The sequence below is a fragment of the Calidris pugnax genome, unplaced genomic scaffold (assembly GCF_001431845.1).
Source record: "Calidris pugnax isolate Ruff unplaced genomic scaffold, ASM143184v1 scaffold39, whole genome shotgun sequence".
Taxonomy (NCBI): Eukaryota; Metazoa; Chordata; class Aves; order Charadriiformes; family Scolopacidae; genus Calidris; species Calidris pugnax.
The window spans coordinates 9,535,408-9,557,045 of NW_015090828.1; the positions used below are offsets into that span (position 1 = coordinate 9,535,408).

At 43.7% G+C, this 21,638-nt stretch overlaps 1 protein-coding gene across 1 annotated transcript in view; it reads right to left on the reverse strand.

Moving 5' to 3' along the window:
* SGPL1 (sphingosine-1-phosphate lyase 1) overlaps positions 1-21,638 on the reverse strand; it is a 39,119-nt gene that overhangs the window by 9,413 nt on the left and 8,068 nt on the right. Inside the window, exons 2-9 of the mRNA XM_014940528.1 lie at positions 19,947-20,112; positions 18,028-18,095; positions 16,315-16,462; positions 14,375-14,454; positions 12,669-12,797; positions 5,133-5,221; positions 3,224-3,329; positions 1,021-1,119 (exon numbers count right to left, since the gene is read on the reverse strand). Coding sequence (XP_014796014.1) covers positions 1,021-1,119; positions 3,224-3,329; positions 5,133-5,221; positions 12,669-12,797; positions 14,375-14,454; positions 16,315-16,462; positions 18,028-18,095; positions 19,947-20,112 — 885 coding nt within the window. The remainder of the gene's footprint in view (positions 1-1,020; positions 1,120-3,223; positions 3,330-5,132; positions 5,222-12,668; positions 12,798-14,374; positions 14,455-16,314; positions 16,463-18,027; positions 18,096-19,946; positions 20,113-21,638) is intronic.

Sequence of the window (21,638 nt, forward strand, 5' to 3'; positions counted from 1 at the left end):
TTTCCTCTCGGGTATCAAAGAATGAGCCCTCCTGGTTGGTCTCACTGTGGCTGAAGCCGAGGTCTAAGTCACGTAGATGATACATACCTTCAGCTACAGCAGAATTTTATGCCACAGACTTGACTCTCCAGAGACAAAGCACATGCAAAAGGCTGGCTGCTTTGCCTTGCTACAACACGAAGCATGCACCAGCTCAAGTCTGAAATCCAGCCCCACGCTAACAGCTTTATGACAATGCCCAGAGATAACCTGCAGTATTTAAAGCCCACCTCAAAGCAGTTACAGACTACAAAAAACCAGTCCCATGTTCCTCCTCACCTCCAAATTGCGTCCCACATGCAGTGGCTGAAGCCGAGGTCTAAGTCACATAGACGATATGTACCTTCAGTTACAGCAGAATTTTATGCCACAGACTTGACTCCAGAGACAAAGCACACACAAAAGGCTGGCTGCTTTGCCTTGCTACAACACACAGCATGCACCAGCTCAAGTCTGAAATCCAGCCCCACACTAACAGCTTTATGACAATGCCCAGAGATAACCTGCAGTATTTAAAGCCCACCTCAAAGCAGTTACTGTGGCTGAAGCCGAGGTCTAAGTCACGTAGATGATACATACCTTCAGCTACAGCAGAATTTTATGCCACAGACTTGACTCTCCAGAGACAAAGCACATGCAAAAGGCTGGCTGCTTTGCCTTGCTACAACACGAAGCATGCACCAGCTCAAGTCTGAAATCCAGCCCCACGCTAACAGCTTTATGACAATGCCCAGAGATAACCTGCAGTATTTAAAGCCCACCTTGAAGCAGTTACAGAGTATAAAAAACAGTCCCATATTCCTCCTCACCTCCAAATTGCGTCCCACATACCTCGCTGTTGGTGAACACCTGCTTTGAGGACAGCAACACCCTCCCACCAGATTCCCTGAGTTGGCATCCTGGAACCTCTCTGCTCTTCTTGTACAGAAGGACATGCTGGTTTGATTGCTCCAGCACCCAGGAGCCCCAGGGGCACCCTACCTCTGCCACCTCTTCGATTGGGTCCATAATGCCATGGGGGAACTGGGGAGCGGAACAGACCAGCATGGCTGTGTTCTTCGAGATAGCTCTCCTCATTGCCTGAAGATTTAAAGAGAGAAGATGCTCACATTCCATTTATCAAGTGCCATCCTGCCAAAAAAGATAAAAAGTGAAAACATGCAACGTCTGGTCTTCAAAACCAATACACAGAAGCCTATAGAAAGCAAAGCGCTAAAAGCACCAGCAGACACCAACTGAGTCACTTAACTCATCTACTTGGAAGCACTAGAACACTTTTGTTGGCCCTCATCTGAAACCTGGGGCTATTTCTGGACTTCATAAATTACTTGATTCTAAATGGAGAACAAGTCAATTCTGAATGGAGAACAAGTCTGGAGAACAAGTCTTATGAGGAGAGGCTGAGGGAGCTGGGGGTGTTCAGCCTGGAGAAGAGGAGGCTGAGGGGAGACCTTCTCGCTCTCTCCAACTCCCTGAAAGGAGGGTGTAGCCAGGGGGGGTCGGTCTCTTCTCCCAAGGAACAGGCAATGGGACAAGAGGAAATGGCCTCAAGTTGCACCAGGGGAGGTTCAGGTTGGAGATTGGGAAAAATGTTGACCCAGAAAGGGTTCTGAAGCCTTGGAATGGGCTGCCCAGGGAAGGGGTTGAGGCCCCATCCCTGGAGGGATTGAAAAGCCGGGTTGACATAGTGCTTAGAGACATGGTTTAGTGATGGTTTTTATCAGAATTAGGACTAGATGATCTTGCAAGCGATCTTGAAGGTCCCTTCCAACCTAGACAATTCTATGATTCTGTGAAAAGTTGGAAATGGCAGGCTTCAAACCCTGATTTAGTGATGGTTTTTTATCAGTCAGGTTGACGGTTGGACTAGATGATCTTAAAGGTCCCTTCCAACCTGGACAATTCTACTATTCTAAATGAATCACACAGAGGCATGGTTTACATCCAATTATTTCAAACAAAACTTTATCTGCAATGACTTACTCCCGCCGTTCTGTCTTATTTCCAGGAACCTTCATCCCTCCCTATACGTAGATTCCTCGCTCTTTGCTGTACAATACTAATTCCCCCCACAGAAAGAGTGCTGTGCTACCTAAAGTGATACCTGAACATCCACTTCCATAGCCTTGGTCAGCGGTATGTGAATCAACTTCAGTCCAAAGTAGTGTGCTGCCTTATCAAACGCCGCATGAGCGCTCACCGGGACCAACCTAGAAAAGTAACAGATTCCATACATCAACCCAGGCAGCACGTAAGCCTTCATCGCGAACAGGAGGGGAAAGAGCAAAAGAAATTCAGCTTGTAGGTACTTCTGTGTGACAGACAGGTCACAAACAGGCCAGTTGCCATGTTTCAACGTGCCAAAAATCATACAGAGCGGAAAAAAATATAAAAGTTGAGGAAAATGCTGTTCCGAACTGAAATGATGGACACCCAAGCTTGAATAACCTAGTAAATTCTATTCCACTGGATGGTCTTCTGTGAACCACAGAAGTTAACTTCTTGTTATATCAGGAAATATAGTACCATCCATGGGTTAGGGCCACAAAAATTATCAGGGGGCTGGAGCACCTCTCCTATGAAGACAGGCTGAGAGAGTTGGGGTTGCTCAGCCTGGAGAAAAGAAGGCTCCAGGGGGACCTTAGAGCCTCTTCCAGTACCCAAAGGGGGGCTTCAGGAGAGATGGGGAGGGACTCTTGATCAGGGAATGTAGTGATAGGATGAGGGATAATGGTTTTAAATGGAAAGAGGGGAGATTTATATTAGGTACCAGAAAGAAATTCTTTCCCGACAGTAGGAACAATTTTGACACAAGAAAGGGTTCTGAAGCCTTGGAATGGGCTGCCCAGGGAAGGGGTTTAGGCCCCATCCCTGGAGGGATTGAAAAGCCGGGTTGCCCTAGTGCTCAGAGACATGGTTTGGTGATGGTTTTTATCAGTCAGGTTGACAGTTGGACTAAATGATCTTGCAGGTCCCTTCCAACCTGGACAATTCTACTATTCTAAATGAAGGCATGGTTTACATCCAATTATTTCAAACAAAACTTTATCTGCAATGACTTACTCCCGCCGTTTTGTCTTATTTCCAGGAACCTTCATCCCTCCCTATACGTAGATTCCTCGCTCTTTGCTGCACAATGCTAACTTCCCCCACAGAAAGAGTGCTGTGCTACCTAAAGTGATACCTGAACATCCACTTCCATAGCCTTGGTCAGCGGTATGTGAATCAACTTCAGTCCAAAGTAGTGTGCTGCCTTATCAAACGCCGCATGAGCGCTCACCGGGACCAACCTAGAAAAGTAACAGATTCCATACATCAACCCAGGCAGCACGTAAGCCTTCATCGCGAACAGGAGGGGAAAGAGCAAAAGAAATTCAGCTTGTAGGTACTTCTGTGTGACAGACAGGTCACAAACAGGCCAGTTGCCATGTTTCAACGTGCCAAAAATCATACAGAGCGGAAAAAAATATAAAAGTTGAGGAAAATGCTGTTCCGAACTGAAATGATGGACACCCAAGCTTGAATAACCTAGTAAATTCTATTCCACTGGATGGTCTTCTGTGAACCACAAAAGTTAACTTCTTGTCATATCAGGAAATATAGTACCATCCATGGGTTAGGGCCACAAAAATTATCAGGGGGCTGGAGCACCTCTCCTATGAAGACAGGCTGAGAGAGTTGGGGTTGCTCAGCCTGGAGAAAAGAAGGCTCCAGGGGGACCTTAGAGCCTCTTCCAGTACCCAAAGGGGGGCTTCAGGAGAGATGGGGAGGGACTCTTGATCAGGGAATGTAGTGATAGGATGAGGGATAATGGTTTTAAATGGAAAGAGGGGAGATTTATATTAGGTACCAGAAAGAAATTCTTTCCTATGAGGGATGATGAGACCCTGGCCCAGGTTGCCCAGAGAAGCTGTGGCTGCCCCATCTCTAGAGGGGTTCAAGGCCAGGCTGGATGGGGCTTGGAGCAATCTGGTCTGGTGGGAGGTGTCCCTGCCCAGGGCACGGGGTTGGAACTGGATGATCTTTGAGGTCCCTTCAAACTCTAACCATTCTACGATTCTATGATCTCCAACCAGCGACCCTCCCTGAGAGGGGCATATGACAATATTAAAGGGAAGGAGCAGCATAAATATGCCAAATGAAGCTTAATATTTGCTGTCACCCATCTCTAACAGCAGTGGCTGAACAGCCTTAATTAGTCTTGTTTTCTGAGGCATCATACCTTTATCAGGGCTTTTATTAGCATAGAAAAATGTTAAAAAGGAAAGAAAAGAACGGCAGGAATTCAGCAGAAGATGAACACCACCTGAGAGGGGCATATGACAATATTAATGGGAAGGAGCAGCATAAATATGCCAAATGAAACTTAACATTTGCTGTCACTCATCTCTAACAGCAGTTGCTGAACAGCCTTAATTAGTCTTGTTTTCTGAGGCATCATACCTTTATCAGGGCTTTTATTAGCATGGAAAAATGTTAAAAAGGAAAGAAAAGAACGGCAGGAATTCAGCAGAAGATGAACACCACAGTGTTTCATCTCTCTTTATGTTTTCCCCCTGTAAGCATTTACCCAGAGAAATATTTTTGATGCACTGTCTAGAAAAAAAACGAGCCCATTAGAGAGAGCAAATCCTCTATTAGCGGTGTAATGATTAGCACAATTCCTCATTTCAGCTCCAACCAGCCCCAACTTCAGTCCCAGAGTTTTCAGGCTAAACCCTCTTTGATCTGAATAAATCAAACCCCTTAAACACTTCAAAGGGCCTGACAATCTCTGCTCGAGAGAGGCCCAAAGCAGAAATGAGCAGACTCTGCCTAGAGCAGCACACAGGTATTGCCAAAATACATCAGCACAGCGTAACTACCGCAGCCCCCCAGCAACATTCACACCTCCCAGGCTGCTTGAAGGCTCCTGTGCTTTTGCACCACTCCTTTTGACCCAGGTTTCTCCCCTTCAGACACAGACAGACAAGGAGGAGGTAGCAAAGAGCTATGAAATGAAGGAATATTGGGGTCTAGCAGCCGCCTCCGCTCAGAGAAATAGAAAGTCCCCTCAAGCTCCCAAAGTGAAAACCGAGCTGTGTTTTGCTCACATTTCTGGCTGTTTGATGCCTCTCTCGTAAGCCAGGTCCCGGTACGCCTTGCAGGCCATCAGAATGCTCTCAGTGCCCCCAGATGTCATCTGTTGTGAAAAGAAGGAAACAAGAAAAACAACTGCTTAGAGGGAGATTAGATCTCAGGAAGAAATTTTTTACTATTTGAGGGTGGTGAGACGCTGGCCCAGGTTGCCCAGGGAAGTTGTGGCTGCCCCATCCCTGGAGGGGTTCAAGGCCAGGCTGGATGGGGCCTTGATCAACCTGCTCTAGTGGGAGGTGTCCCTGCCCAGGGCAGGGGGGTTGGAACTGGATGATCTTTCAGGTCCCTTCTAACCAGTCTATGATTCTATGTTGCAGAAGCCAAAAGCCAAGAAAAAGGGATGCCTCCACAGCACCTCTGCCCTTTCAGAGGCAAGAGATGCACAGGACCAGCTCAGGTCTTCAAGGGGCTGCAGAAGCCACTGAACAGCTCAAGGTAGCTTTTCTGACATTTAGCTTGAAGGACATTTAAATAAATATTGACTCTTCTATTTAAAGGAGGAGGAGGGAAAGGGAAAACACCAAAAAATAACGCAACTCAAAAGCCTGACGAGAGGGGACCATATTGCACAGTCACTAGCTGGCAAACATGACTGCATCTCATAAAACTACTAGTACATACTTAGCTCTTGATTCCCCGGGGATTGCTTGTCTGGTTTACAGATTAATTATGCCACGTATACAGAAACAAAGCTGATTCTGTATTAAGTTAACAGAAGTCCAGCAGGGTTTCCTACACCTGGAGCAGTGCCACAGCGAGGCACAGAGCCAGCTGAGGGTTGGCACTGCTCCTGAACTACAAAACCTTCCTGCAAAGCACAGAACCCTCTCCCACCTTCTCTTTGCAGGTCTGCAAAGGTCTGGTCAACACCAGGCCAGAGCTTGTAAGTCCTCAAAGACCCAAGAAAGGGACACGCACAAGCTGTTCAGTCAAGTTCACTATTGCATATTAGAACTGAAGAGCTGTTGCAAGTAAATAAACAAAACTCTTTACAAGAGTTTCGTCCTTTACAAGACGAAATTCCTCAAGTGGGAGGACTGTCTCTTGTCTGCCAGCCTTTATGAGTTCTGACATGCAGAGGACACAAAAGCGTGTGGGCACAAACCTTTCAAAGTAAAATTTCAACCTAGTCAAATGTGAGGTTACTTTTTTTTTTTTTTTCTTTTTTATCACCTGATAAAATATCAGAACTGACTTACTGCTGCACTGGGTGAGTTGTAACTGGATGGCTGGTACCTGGGATGGGTATACACAAGTGCAGGTGAAAGAGAGGAATCAAAAGCTACCTAAAGTACTTATGGAAGGCTGGGTGAGTCGTAACTGGAGGATGGCTGGTACCTGGGATGGGTATACACAAGTGCAGGTGAAAGAGAGGAATCAAAAGCTACCTAAAGTACTTATGGAAGGCTGATTTTGATGCCCAAATTTGCTGAACCAACTGTAACTTCCCCTTTTAACCTCTTCCCCCGCCCCCAAAAAAAAAAAAAAACCAACCAAACATAAAAAGGATGCAATCATCTTTGCATCCCTTATGACATCTGCTAGTCTGGGTTTTCCTTTGGTTTTTTTCCCCGCTGACATAGCTGCAAACTCCCAAAATGCAAAGAAGAAGTGTGACTGCGTGACAACGACTAAACATTAAGTACAGAGATAAGGAACAAAGTTCACAGGCACATAAAACAGCCTGTCACATTTGTTCCTAACATGATCCAAGCTAGCAGCAGATGCCACCACAGGCAGCGTGGAAGTGACTTGACACACCACAGACAATTTCTGCTTTTTTGGTAGTTTAAAAGCAACAGCTGCTGCAGATAAACTCTAACAGAGCCTCACACTGGATAAAGAAATCATTGCATTTATTGTGAAGCAAATAGCAAGAACACCATATCCTAAGCATTTTATGGGCTGGATCATTCACTTCTCAACCCTTCTTATGCAAAGATCTGTGACGTTGTCAACCTTTATTACCTTTGGGGAAAAAAAAAAAAAACAACAACAAAACAGCTGGTATAACAGGGATTGCCTTCCTACTGCCGGGTGGGAGAAAAGGAATGGGATTATTGTCTGTTTGTAACACTCCTTGCAACATTGCTTACAATATTGCAACGATTGTGAAAACTTTGCTAGGCATGATTTGGATGGATCTTGGGGTTCATGTTACTGAATGCCAGATACTTTGTGCCACCAGACCTCCTCCTCGTTGGGCAAGCAGTCCCCACCTCGACTCTCATCTAGATAATCTGCTCTTCAAAGAGCTGCCTCTGTACAGTCCTATTCCCCTTTCAATCTTTCCACCAAAGCACCAGCATCTCACCCTTATACATGACAAACTTTTCTTCAAAGTCTGGCTTATCACCTGCCTGGAAATGCTGAGCCACACGCAGTTTTGGGGAGGTCAGAGTCAACCCTTTTCAGCAGGTGGTCTGATGTAGGTTAAGGAAGAGCATCCAGGATGGATCCTCCTCCCAGGCACCAACACCAGCATGCAGATAACCATACAGAAAGCTTGTTCAGGCAGCTGGAAATCCACCTGAAAGCTGAATTTCAGCCAGATTGGCTTCCTAAATTGTCCCACAGCCCGCAGAACATGAGTGTACACCACAGAGATGTGCCAAACCAGCTCGATCCACAGCAGCACCTTCAGCTAAAAATGGCAAAAAACCCTTTTGGTCCAGGCTGTTTATACCTGCAGAGGGAGTCTGCTCCTTTACAGGAGAGGGCTTTGCCAGCTTACCTATGGACAGCAAACTCATTCTGCTGTAGCCACAGCTTGAATCACTGTCACAGGATACAACTTCCCCACTGCCCGCGGCACGCCGGCAGCCGGCCAACGTGCAGTGATTCAGCACCCGCCAATGGCTTACACAAATAGTTAGTTAGTTATTTATTTTTCCTCTCTAAATGAAAAGTCCACAGGTTCAAGCGATGCCACGGGGAAAGGGGCTGGAAACAGGCATTGTTTTAAGCAGCTTTCCAACCTTGCGCTATCTTCAAAAAGCCAGGCAAAGCACGCGGGGGAAAAGGCAAGCAAACAGACTTTTTTTGTTCTTGATTTATTTATTGCTTTCCAAACGGAAGGGGAGAGGAGAAAGCACAGGGGAAAAAAATACCCCTCCTGCTTTCTAAACTCAGTATATCCCTTCTGGTGCTGCCTCCCTCCAAATCCCAGGGGCTCTAAAACCTCAAAATTAAAATCAGCAATAAGAGGTATGGTCCCTATCGTAGGATTTCATTGGCCATGCCACTATCAACCAGAAAAGAACCACTTTGGTCCATGGCCTCTGAAGTTTTTCTTGCATTTTCACCCCCAATCACACCCTGGAGACAACGCCAACCAAAAGTTTCACTGAGCTGAACTGCCCCATGAATAAGAAAGCGAACTACAATTTATTTCTGAGTAAAAATATACCCCAATCCACTGCACGGTCATAATGTAGCAGTGGCAGGCTCACATAAAATCCCTGTAAACCTGCAGGTTGTAAATTCCACTAGTTGTCTCTCTCAAGGTGACCTGCTCACCGCTACAGATAAAACCTGAAAGATCTGCAAAGTTTAAGTCCCCCCCAAGACACATCACTTGCATTTCACTGTTCCAAGTCTCACTTCAAACGTGCAGCTAGCTCTACAAGAAAGTTTGGAAACTTCAGAATATGGAAGGAAGAGACAAGCCAGCTCCTACAGGAGGCTTAGGTTTGCATCTACTCATTTTGCTTCTCTCTCCTGTCCTCAGCTGCAGAGTAAGTGCAAAGAAGAATTCAGAGAGAGACTGACATCAAATACACACATGCACCCCCCCTCCACGCAATTTTCCCCTGCACTTCAAAGCTGCCCTTTCTGTTTAAAGTTCAAAAAAACTACTAGGAAAAAAAAAAAAAAATCATTGAAGCTTGCATAAAAGTGGTGATTTCTCCCCAAATCAGAGGGGAAATCCACAGCGCCAGCACTGCAAAACAAAGCACCTTGTGAACAGGAGCATATGCACACATCAGACAAGAACAAACTCCACCCATTCCTCCTCTCTGTGCTGAGCTTAATTAGTCCTTCCAAATCATTGCAAGAACATGATTAGAATCTCCTGGGAGCCAAAAATCACCAATTCCTGTCTCTCTGCTCCTGCGTAACACGATTAAAAAGTAAGAACAAAAGTAGTAATTAGCGATAAATAGGAAACATCCATCCACTGCTGAAAATGATTACTTTTAAAAACCTGGAACTCTCTTGGTGCAATTTAAGGCAAAAGGGACACCCCCTGGCACAAGGGCATTGGTGGTAGTTTTATGCCTGTGTTTAAACTAAGGAGAATTACAGCCCCCACATCTCACATAAAGGCAACTCCTGTAAATAACGCAAGCTGCTTATCTGATTTAAGATTCAGAAATCTGAAAAGACACGTTTCATTTTAGTATTTATTAAACACGCCGAAAGCCTTCCAAGAGGAAGCAGGGAGCTGCTCTCCAGATATCTATCCCTCTGAGGAAGATGCCCACAGGACACAGAGCGGGGATCCCCAGGCTGCTGAAAGCCCTGAGAACATACACAGCACAAATGTGTCACTGCACTGCTCTCCCCAGACCCAGCAGCAGAGTATCAGCCCCAGAAAGTGTGCTGTTCTGCAACGTGTCACGGAAATCAGAGCACAAAGGAAACCAAATTGCCTCACTGAGAAGCAAGACAGAAACTTTGGGGGTTTTTTTTTCACATAACCTAGCCACAGATACACTCTTCAAAAACACTAACAAGCTGCTTCTGCCTTCAGGGACCACTCACCAAGCCCCAAAACAAAAATTAAGCAGCCCCAGCTGCTTACATGAGGTTAATAAATCCAGTGGACAGAGAGCTGGCACTACTGCTCAGAAACGGCAGGGGTAAAATTCAGGAAAAAAAAAAAAGCATTTGTTTCAGTTTTCAACACCACAAAAGTTGAGTAAATCAGAAGCCTTCTGAGAAGAAAAAGCCAGCAGCACCGTCTGAACAGATCAATTTAAAGATAAAGATAACTCAGGGCATTGCACCCTCCCTGCTTTAGCCATCTTTCTGTTTTACAGCCTCACTGTTACTGAAGCATAACCGCAGCAGTCTGAGTAACCAGCTACAGCAGGGCCTTCCAGAGACAGAAAGCACAGCATCAGTTTGAAAAAAACGTCCTTTTAAAATGGCTTTGTGACTGTCCAAGCCTCCAGAAATAATTCTGAAATGGTAATTCTGTTCTGAGCAGAAGAAAACAAGAGAAGTCTTTGAGCCCGAGCATGTGGTCTCCATATATCCACCCACATCACTCCATCAATGATCAGCAACTCAGGGACATTCTTCACAGTCAGGAAGGACAACGTGGGAGGGAAGACAAAAAGTCCACTGGAGAGACTCGTTTGGACAAGATAATTACAGGGATGCAATTAATCTTCCGTTTCCGGCCAATCAGCTCGTCAACCCTCCCTTCTCATCCTGCAAATTTGACCAGCCAGAACGTAACTCCTCAGCAGGTTGTGCACTTCCCCATTTTGCTTTGCTTCTGCTCGAATCCCAGGGGCAGCTTTGCAGCACAATCCTTGGAAGGGAGGGGAAGAAGAAGGGAGCAGAGGGGAAAGTAGGATTCCCCAGAGAACATCTGTGGAGATCTCGTGTTGGCCGTGATCATTGTCTGATTGTTTTGGAGCAGATTTTTCACCTGCTCTGAAACCCCTCCTCTTAGGCAATTCTACTTTTAAATCTCACTAAAAGATCACACGGGGCCAAGGCTGATGCTTTTACAACACCCATTTTACGTAACAAAAACGGAACAGGCGCATTGCAGGCTCCAGCAAGCTACATTCTCCAAGCATATGATAAGTGTCACGGAGCTATCTGACTGTTGCATCAATTGACATCTCAACTGTTGATAAAGATGCGTTTCAACAGCTTTAAATCAAGCCTCTTGCCCACTCCAGGGATAATCTCAGCAGTGTTCTCAGCGCCGCAAACCAGGCAGGAGATGAAGTGAGGTTAAATGCTTTTTATAAGCAAAGAGGCGTGTTCCTTCTCTAAATTTCAAAGTGGCACAAGGAATACAAACCCAAAAAAGAGAAGTCAGGTCACAGGGTCCAACCTCCTGCTACCAAAAGCAATCACATTTTATACCCCCAGGCACTGCACAGCCAAGTTTTGTATTCAATCCAGGCAGAGTTTGGTCCCAACTACACCTACTATAAGGCTACTCCAATACTTACCTCCTCAACTCAACCAACTGTCAGATTAAGCCCATTTAAGGCCAGTTCACCTCAAACTCTTGTGTCAACACTGCCTTCTCACTTTGATCTCCAGCTGTTGCTGGCCTTCTCCCTCCCCAGCATATTTACAGACAGCAACCACCTCATGCCCAGTCTCTAAAAAACCTCATCTGGATTCTTCGCTCAAGTAGAACAACTTCTTCTCCAGTTATTAAGCAACCTGTTTGTATCACACTGTGGCCAATCACCATGCTGGGACCCATGCACCACTTAAACAAGGAGAGAATTTATCCTAAGGAATTCAAGATCCTTACCAAAAAGGTAAAGCAAGAGAGAGGAGTGTAAAAAAATACACGAATCATTTTTATGACAATAATTCACCATGCAAGTTCACAACTTCTGCTCGTTGACATCATCAACATAAGGACACACAGCTGGCTCTTAGTAGGAACTCTACCCAGGCTTTAAAACTGGTTTCTACCCTAGCAAATTGGAAGGCCACATAAGCCTGGAAAGACAGCTTTCCAGCCAGCCAGATGACGTGCTACGCCTGCTTGATCACCAATACTTTGAGCTGCTTGTCACAACTTCTGCTCTTTGACATCAGCAACATAAGGACACACAGCTGGCTCTTAGTAGGAACTCTACCCAGGCTTTAAAACTGGTTTCTACCCTAGCAAATTGGAAGGCCACATAAGCCTGGAAAGACAGCTTTCCAGCCAGCCAGATGACGTGCTACGCCTGCTTGATCACCAATACTTTGAGCTGCTTGTTGGTGACCAGCCAGTCAGCCTTGTCCTCAATCTCAGCATTCTGGCAGGCTCACAGATTTCCAATTCAGAGATTAAAAGTGACAGGAGCTACTCAAAGTGACACTGCTGTTCACCATCCCCCCCACTGACAACCAGCCAGGCTGCATTACACTGGTTCTCTTTTCCAACTGCCATTTAAGAGTGGGGAAAAAAAGCTGAAGTAAATGTCTTATCTGAAGAACTCCATCCCTAAGTTAAACTGTCTCTCACAAAGCTCCACCAAGAAAAGCAATTAGCAACTGTCTTCTGTACAGCTGTGTTGGCATGGCATATACCAGGATGAGCTGTGGGTGTCTATTTTTGTCAGCTCGGTTGACGGTTGGACAAGATGATCTTTAAGGTCCCTTCCAACCTAGAAGATTCTGTGATTCTGAGCTCGACTTCAGCCTCAGCTGGATAGCAGAAGGTGCGTTTAGACTTAAATCAAAGTCAGAAATATCCAAAATGTTGATGGGACACTTGAAGACAGGCTACTTACAGCACCACAAGAGTTGGGGCCCCCGTTGAAGAGCGTACAGGCCATCCTCACTACTTCCGCTTCCATCTTTCTCAAACCAGGGAATATATCCGGATGGAGAGGGTTACTCCAGGCAAACTCTTCATACACCTTCAGAAAACAAAGACAGGAAGTTCATTAGCCATGAAGATGAAGCACTGAATTATCAGTGCAGATCTGAGAACTCACCATACACACTGTGTAAGCGAATTAGCAGCATTTAGTCATAGCCAATATTGTAGATCTCCTTGGACTTAACTCCTGCTGCCAGGAAATATCACAAGCTAGGAAGCTACAGCTGAGGTGGGGTTAAAAACAAAAAAATCACTTGTTTTTCAAGGGTATTCCAGCCTCTGGAGTGATTCTATAACATCACAATATTTCTTTTTGTAAAGACAGATCGAATCATTCAGCTATTTTTAAGAAAGAACACAATTTGCACCCTATGATTGCTTTACACAAAGCAGACCAAAAAAAACTTACTTTGCAGAACTAGTTTTCAAGTTTACTGTTAAAGGGGAATTCTGAAGCAGCTAAAAAAGCACGACTGCCCACCCACACTGCAACAAAAGTGGCTGTGGAAACCAGTATTTCATGCTTGTTCTGCAACTGCAGGCTCACAGGGTAAGGCTGGAACAGGCCAGTTTCGACCTCCTGCAGTCGAGATCAAAAGGCAACTGCAGGGATGTTAAAAGAAATACAGCAGAAAAACCAGTGAATAATCAGCACAAACAGAGGGAATGTTTCCACAACTCTCAATCCAGGCTGAGGCCCCTCCAGAAAAGCTGCTCTGAGCTTTATGTTTCCCCAGAAGTGGCAAAGAAAATGTCAACGGGCGGAAATAAAAAAAATACCAATAGCAACCACCAAACAGAGCTCATTACAGCTGTTATAAAAGCTGTTCCCAGAAGCAAGAAGGCTAGACTTCCCTTTCTAGCAAAAAAAAAAAACCCTCTTGAAATAGATATATTTGAAAACAAACCTTTGGGCTGTTTAGGTTATTTTCCAACCTTCTCAAAGGGAAAAGTTCCTGAGTAGGTAAACAGTCCTAACAAAGACGCCACTGAAGCATGCCAATGCTCCATTGTTATAAGATTTGAACCACCAAAAAACATTTTACAAACTTTTTTGCTTAAACCAAGAGGAATTCAGTTTTGCTCAGTGAAGCTGTTCCAGTCCAAAGTCCCACAGCCTCCCAGTAAGAGGACAGCCAAGGATTCTTTCACTCCAGCCTGCAGCAAAGACTCATCTGTCTGGGGGGGCTTGCTGAAGCTGATCTATGGCAATTAGTAAGAAGACAGCCAAGGATGCTTTCACTCCAGCCTGCAGCAAAGACCCATCTGTCTGGGGGGCTTGCTGAAGCTGATCTATGGCAATTTTATGTGTCCTCAATTAGCAGGTCAGGACCAGTTTTCAGTTCACTTGTAACCAGTTTCTCACTTTCTTACTCAAAACAACATTTCACTTGATTTGATCCTAGTTATCTCTTTGTGGTGTTTTCACAGGGACAGTCACCTGCCCAGCTTTACATTTACCCTCAGCTCTGAATTCATAGTTGGGTAGTTTTAGGTTTCAGATCCTCCCTATTTATTTTAAAAGATGCTGGAACAGTGTTGAGGGGGTTCTGGTCACCCTGAAGATGCCAAGGATATCTGCAAAGATGCAAAGTTGGACAGCTTGCACTTTACCTTCACTAGCAGACTGGTGAGTTTCTCTTCACCACTGTACACGGTCCCAGAGACTTTCCCATCCTGCCAACGTACATCTCCTGAAACAGAAGGAAGAGCACGCAGCTTGCAAACACAGCCATTCTCAGAAAGCACACAGAAGTGCACAAAGTCCTCCCCCCGGCTCTGCAGATGAGGATTGAGCTCTTCAGATTGCACTGAGGAGGAACAAGAATGATTTTTGTGCCACAGAGATAGCTGCGTGCAAGGCTAAGCCCCTAGAATCGCGTACTCCATGAACTTAGCAAACTGCAAGTAAACAATGACTACAGAGTCAGCAGATAAGCAATTTTAGCTGCAGCAAGCAGTTATATTAATATGTAATCCATTTAATCCCCACTCAGTCTCCCCGAACTGCTGTCCAATCAACTGAACTCTAAAATGACTAAAGTTAAAACCCCTTTCAAAGAGCGTCCCATCCCCACCGTAAACTGAGAAGAGATGGAAAGGCAAAAGTTGTATTGCTAAAACCTACAGTGCTGGGTGCCTCAGTTGAATTTCACCTAAAAGGATATGCTGCCAAACCTTTAACATCCCATCCCCACCGTAAACTGAGAGAAGAAGAGATGGAAAGGCAAAACTTGTACTGCTAAAACCTACAGTGCTGGGTGCCTCAGTTGAATTTCACCTAAAAGGATATGCTGCCAAACCTTTAACAAACAAGAGCAGGTGGATGGAACAGCAGCAGACCCTCTTGAAAAGCGTTTCAACCCAGTGCACAACAGGATGATACTTAACCAAGTAACTTTCTGCCTCCAAATACCCCAGCAGTGTGTTTCCACTTGCTTGGTTATTTGCTCCCTCTCCTAACTGTTAACCTCCTTTATAAAATTCAACACTATCAACTTCACAAGCATATAAACTGAACGTGGTCACAATCCAACCCTCATTTCCAAGCCATTTTCAAAGGGGAGTGCGTGTATATGGGAAGGAGGGGGCCATAGGAAGGAAAAAAAGGAAAGAATAACCTGGTGAAAGAAGTAAATAATCATTTGAGGGAAAACACCAAGAGAACCTACATAAGCAACGCATAAAAGAAGAAAAGGAATTTGTTACAGAATACTCAACTGCGAAACTATTTCTGAATTTGGAGTAGATGCACTGCTCTAGCAGAAAATTCAATGCATTTCTCAAATTTGGGATAAGCACAGGGCAGTTGTATCTTCTCCTCTGGACAGCAAGTCCTAATCTGCTCACTACAAGTAATAGGTAGATGAACCAGGGTGGAGATATTTACATGAGTGAGGCAACTCAAATTAACTTTCAGACACTGCTTCTGCAGAGTCAGGCCAGAAGGACATCATGACTCTGCCTTCCTTAATTGGTATTTTGAGAGATTGAGAGACGCTCTTGGAAATTCCCTAAAAATCCTGCTTAGAAGTTGTTGTTGGGGTGGGTTTTTTTATGATTATTCACTGGGGCTCCACATTTCCGGTAAAAGTGGAACATTAAGGCAACTGCTCAGTTATGATTATTCACTGGGGCTTCACATTTCCAGTAAAAGTGGAACATTAAGGCAACTGCTCAGGAATGTAATCAAAAATGCATTCAAATAATTTCCTCCATATTTCTCTTATCATCAGGTCTCCCATCATCAACCTAGAACTCTTGGGGAAGGAACAGAATTTCACCATAGGTCTCCCACATCAGTCTGGAACTCTTGGGGAAGGAACAGAATTTCACCATTAATACCCAAATACAGTATTAGAAGTCATGAACACTGACCTTAGTCACTTCCAGCAGGAAAACAGACAGAAATTTGCAAGCAAAGAACATCAGGGAACAAATACTTAAGATGAAACCATGAGCAGGAGTCATCAGATCTCATTTAAAAGAGTAAGTCTAATGTTAGGTCTATGAAACAGACCCATCTCTGCTGCAGTAGGGACTCACATTCGTACCTTTTGAGCTGTACTCTTTCATCTTCTCTAGTACTTCAGGCTGGCTCATGCCTTGTTCCGGCAGTGCTTTGATATAATCCTTTTCATCTTTCAGGAAGGATAAACTGGAAGTGACATCATTCAAGGCTTCATCAATCTTCTTTTGAATCTAAAAAGAAAAGGAAAACCCTATCAACAATGGCGCTGGCCATATTATAAATGATTGTTGAGTGCGTGCAGGATTGAAGTCACTAACTACATCCGTACTATTGCACAGGATAGATAGGAACTTTCTTATCATGAAACTTTTTTGAGTCACAGTTTTTAATTTGTAGAAATCTTCAGATGCATTCTATCATCTACCTCGTCTCCTCTGCCATCATACACATAGTCTAGAAACTCACAAAAATAGAGAGAAACAATAAAGAAATCTCCACTAGAGGCAGAGTTAGGAGATTGCTTTCCTCCCACCCACACCTCACATTGAGGAAGCCCTGACCTCTCACAACACATTCCAAAGTACAGACTCTTCTTCCAAGCAACACAGGTGTTGGGATATCATCAGCTTTCAAGACTTTTGGACATTGGAATGCCTCAAAGTCAAGGCCTCTCATAAGCAACTGATAGGTTATCAGGTATCAGCCTACCAAAGAGCAGAAACAGTACACAGATAGGACACACCAGGAGTCCTCTGGCACAGGAGTGCTAGCCCCAAGAAGTTAAGTCTTGACAAAATCAGAATTGCATACAAGGGGCCCAGAAGGTGTCCTTTTCTAACTGGCAGACAAAAAATATAAGCAGAAGAGAACAAGTCATGAATTCATCTCATCAAAGGCTACTCAAGTTAGAAAGTGGAAGTTGGGGCACTTAACGTGACATGAGGCAGGGATGCTAGACCCTCCCCAAGGGCTGAAGGAGAAGCTTGAGAACTACTTCCATGTCCATGGCAAAATGAAAAAGATCCTATTTGATACTTTCATTTGATAAAATTGCCTATAACAGAACTGACCCCTCAAATAAATGTGTAAATCTGTCCAAACATCAAGCAGAAAGAAGGTCAATCAAAGAAGGGACACCAATATTTACTATGTAAAATAAACCAAGCTGTGCATTTCTCAATTATTAATTCATTAACGTGCTGAAACATGCTGACATTTACAATCTCAAGTTTTTATGCAAAAAACCCATCTGTCTAAAGCTTCATCTTTAATGATTACACAAACTTCTAACATCTTTGTACTATAACGCTACCTACTGCTAATAGGAATCTGAGCTCTAAACTAATCATGGCGAGTCATCTGACTAAAGAAATTATCTGTCTGTGTTGCACAACAAACACCTGGCTATCTCACAGAACAGGTTCAATCCTGTCCTCTTCTTCCATAAATAAAATTATTTTCTTAAAAATCTAACAAGGAAACGTTACTGAAGGATTCTGTAATTAGTGGAGAATTCTGTAACTGCACTTCCTGATTCTTGGTTAAAAAAAAAAAAACCAAAAAGTGGCACCCCTGTCTTATGAGAGTGATACCATGACAAAAAGAGGAAGTAGAAATTATAACTTTCATTAAATCAGGTGGCAGCAGAAGACTTTCCAGACCTACATCCTCAGATCATTATGATCACAGTAACACGACAGAAGAGATGCACAGAACTGTAAGGTCTCAGACAGCTTCATGCCGGCTGGAACAAGGACCTAGGATAATATTAAGAAAAAGTTGTCCAAATACTTACTATAGCCCCAACAAATGGCGTTTTTCTCAGTAGTTTAAAGAACTTTTTTTTAGTTCGGGATGTTAAACCTGAAAGATAAAAGTCAGCAATTAACCTAATATGATTCAAGAAACAAAAAAAAGAAAATAAAAAGGACTCTGAGCACAGTGGTTCTGAAACAGCCTACAGTATAGGCTCATATTAGACAGATTAGCATCTCAAAGAGCAAGGTTCAGAAATGGAGCAGGCTACAGAAACATCAACAGCTTGCAGAACAGTAGCCAGCTATGGCAATCAATAATTTGACTCATTTTTTTTACTTACACAGGAATTTGCACCCACATGTGGAATTTTACAGAGAAGAAGGGGTCTCTAAGATTTGCTACAGGCAAGATCTCCAGCAAAAAGGGGAAAGCACTTCTAGAAATTATTTTCTGCATCTTCAAAGCAGAATATTACTGAAACACTAAACACTCAGCAACATGAAACAGGCTCCCAGAGCAAAGGAGGAAATGGCCGTTCAGCCGTAACGTGACAAGGATTCACCCAGTGTAGGAAACACATGATGCAATGGGAGGCAACTGAGGGGAAGGACAGAAGGAAGAGCAGGAATTCCAGCACAGTCAAAATACTGAAATGAGAGAAGCCACTGATGACAAACACTGGAAAACTCCCAGGGTAGCTCTAAAGGCAGGAATGAAAGCAGGATGACAAAGATGCTTTCCAGCCACCATAAATGCCTTTTGAGTCCTACAGGCATTTCAGTTGAGCACCAGCAGTTACAGGACACATACACCAAGAAATACCTAAACAAACTTTAAAAAAATCAACCATTGCAGGACTTCGCCATTTTATCTACATTTTTCCTGCCACTTCATATATATTTTGAAAAGCTACAGAAGGAAAATAACTGCAGTTTGGCACATTCTGTAGCAAGCACTCATTAGCAATAACATTTCTATTGCACATTTCAGTGTGCACACTGTTTCATTAATAACTTTCATCCACAGTGAGAAAAGACTGCAAAGTCCTGAAAAATTTAGACAATCCAGTCAGATCTTTAAAAAGTTAGTCAATACTTAAAAAAATAAATACTGTGCAACAGTACAAATATTAGCCAAGAAACTAACGTAACCCTGTACCAAGCAAAAGATTGGTATCATTTTGTTCCTTCTATAGATGTTCCCATTATTCAGCTACACCCGTCTTTAAAAAGAAAAAAGGCTGGTTGAGGAACAAAGAGGCACAGAAGTAAACATTGAGTTAAAAACTTGGCTATTTTTAACAAACTGTGCACCCTAAGGCCTGCTGGAACTACAAAGCACTGTGTTCTCCTCTGAGAGCAAGGTATTTATCTCTGGCCATCACACAGGCAGAGAAAACTGCAGGTTCATCAAAAAAGAACTCATCGAAGAGCTATCAATATATGCAAGTGCTCAAAACAGGAAGATACTCTGGAAAAAAAATAAATAAAATAAATCCGCACAACAATACCACAAGCAATTATCATGAATTATCATTATCCAACAGCAAATCAAAACTACGTCTCCTCCCCCACCAGGAACGGAAACAAATCAAGAGCACGAGTTATCCAGACACTTTTCTCCAGTGACTAAGTTCAGAAGAACCCAGCTCTCGAATAAATGTCCCCAGGTTTTCCCAGAGAGTGTTGTGACAAGTAAATGATTTAGCCAAAAGCAAACAGGAGGCGAGAAGGAGGGAAGATGCAGGCACATTCCAGGCTGGATAACCACACCTTCTGAAGGAATGGAGGCGTTTGATTGATCAGCCAGGCCTTGACCTTAATTTGGAAGAGGGTTTTGTTAATACCAGTCGACTGCAGAAGGCCTGTTTTAACAAGATTTTAGCCTGGTTTCATCCTCTTTCCCTCCTCCCTTCCCCCCAAACATAAGAAATCCCCCCCCATTTCAAATACTTACTCTCAGACTGGAAAAGGAAGCCATGCAGCCACACGCTTACAAGCGTAGAAGAAAACGTCAAGCCAATAAGTTGCCAGGGTTCAAGTCCATCACACTGGGCATTCACAAAGCTGGTCACTTTCTCCCAATACAGCTGGAGGATTTCCTTGTAGGGAGTGATGGCATCCTGGCACAAAAGAAAATGACACTGATATTGAGAGAAGTTCAGATGTGAAAACAAATAGGGCATCAAAATGTCTATGAGTGTAGACATTTCAGTCAGAAGACCCCATGTTTTCCTTAATTCCTGTAATCAGAACAGGTAGGAGAGAGTTGTCATTCACTTCTAGTCAAGACCTACTGATAAAAATACACATCTTGAGAGATCTAAATATTCAGAGATAAGGGCCAAGGGCAGGTGAGGAAGATGTGCAAGCTTCACAGTCCCAAGACCCCAAAACTTATCACCAGATCTTACCATGGCCCAAAAGAAGCAACTGTGTTGATCTCAGTATTTTATCCAAGGAATTATTACGTGGCAGAGTGAACACTGAACTACTACCCTTCAGAGGAGACACCACTCATCAGGTACCACCAAAACAAGTCTATTAAGTACCCAGGGCTGGATTTTTAAAGAAGATGTAAGTACTCAGCAACTCCTTAAGTTTAAGATGTAATTAGTACTTTCCATACAAAGGCAGGAGAGAAGAGACAAACACCGCTGCTGCCAAAAGAAACCCAGAAAACTGTGATGCAACAACAATTACAACGTCAAACTAGCAATTACTGTCAGGACAGAGCACAAGTACCTAATCAATATTTTCAAAGCACACTCTCTTGAAGAGCCTCAGAAGAACAGGGTGGGGAAAAAAGAAAATATACAAGCGAAAAAAAGCCATTTTTTCCCCAAAACAGGGGTCTTCAGTACATTAACGCTGGAAGAAGGCTTCTAGAGGTAAGAAGAACCCAGGTAACCACACCTTGTTTGGAGCTATGGCCAAAAATAAGTATTTGGGGGGGTTGTTGCACGTTACAAACAAAAGCTTGTGCGTTTTACTTTACGTTTTTTAAGGCTTCTTCAGCTGCCTCCAGAACACTCTTCCCAGCCTTTCTCCCCCTTTAACCTGCCTTCAGGCCTAGTTTTCCCCAGTCTTGCTGTAGAGTTTTCAGGGGGCATGTTCAGCACTACAAAGCTTCACCCTCCAAACAACAGAGAAAGTCCATGGGGCTCTTCAAAAGATTGGTTAATAAACCTTGGAAGGAATACATCCTTGATACCTGTGCTGTCATACTCTTGGTGGGTTTAGAGCAGCTTGCAAAGACTGGATATAAATAAATCGCTAAATTAAAAGCTGCTAAAACTTCCCTTCTCAGAACCCTTCACACTTCTGCCTCAAGTCCACAAAAGAAGCCTCATTTAATTTCGTTTAGGTCACATTTAGGGTTGATGTGACATTTCAATACAACTGGAGAGGCTACAAACAGCCTAAAAAAAGCCAAGATCTTCCAAATAATCAATGGAAAAGGGTAAGATTCCCTACCAAATAAAAAAAAACACGCTAATGAATATTCATTACTTTGGAAGAGCAGTAAAATGCATATAAATGCAAGAGAGTTTAAAAGTATTTAAGCAACCTAAACATAAAGCTAAAAAATTCCAATAAAACAGTGTCAACCCATCATGGAGAGTTCTAATATCACCCACATCCCAGC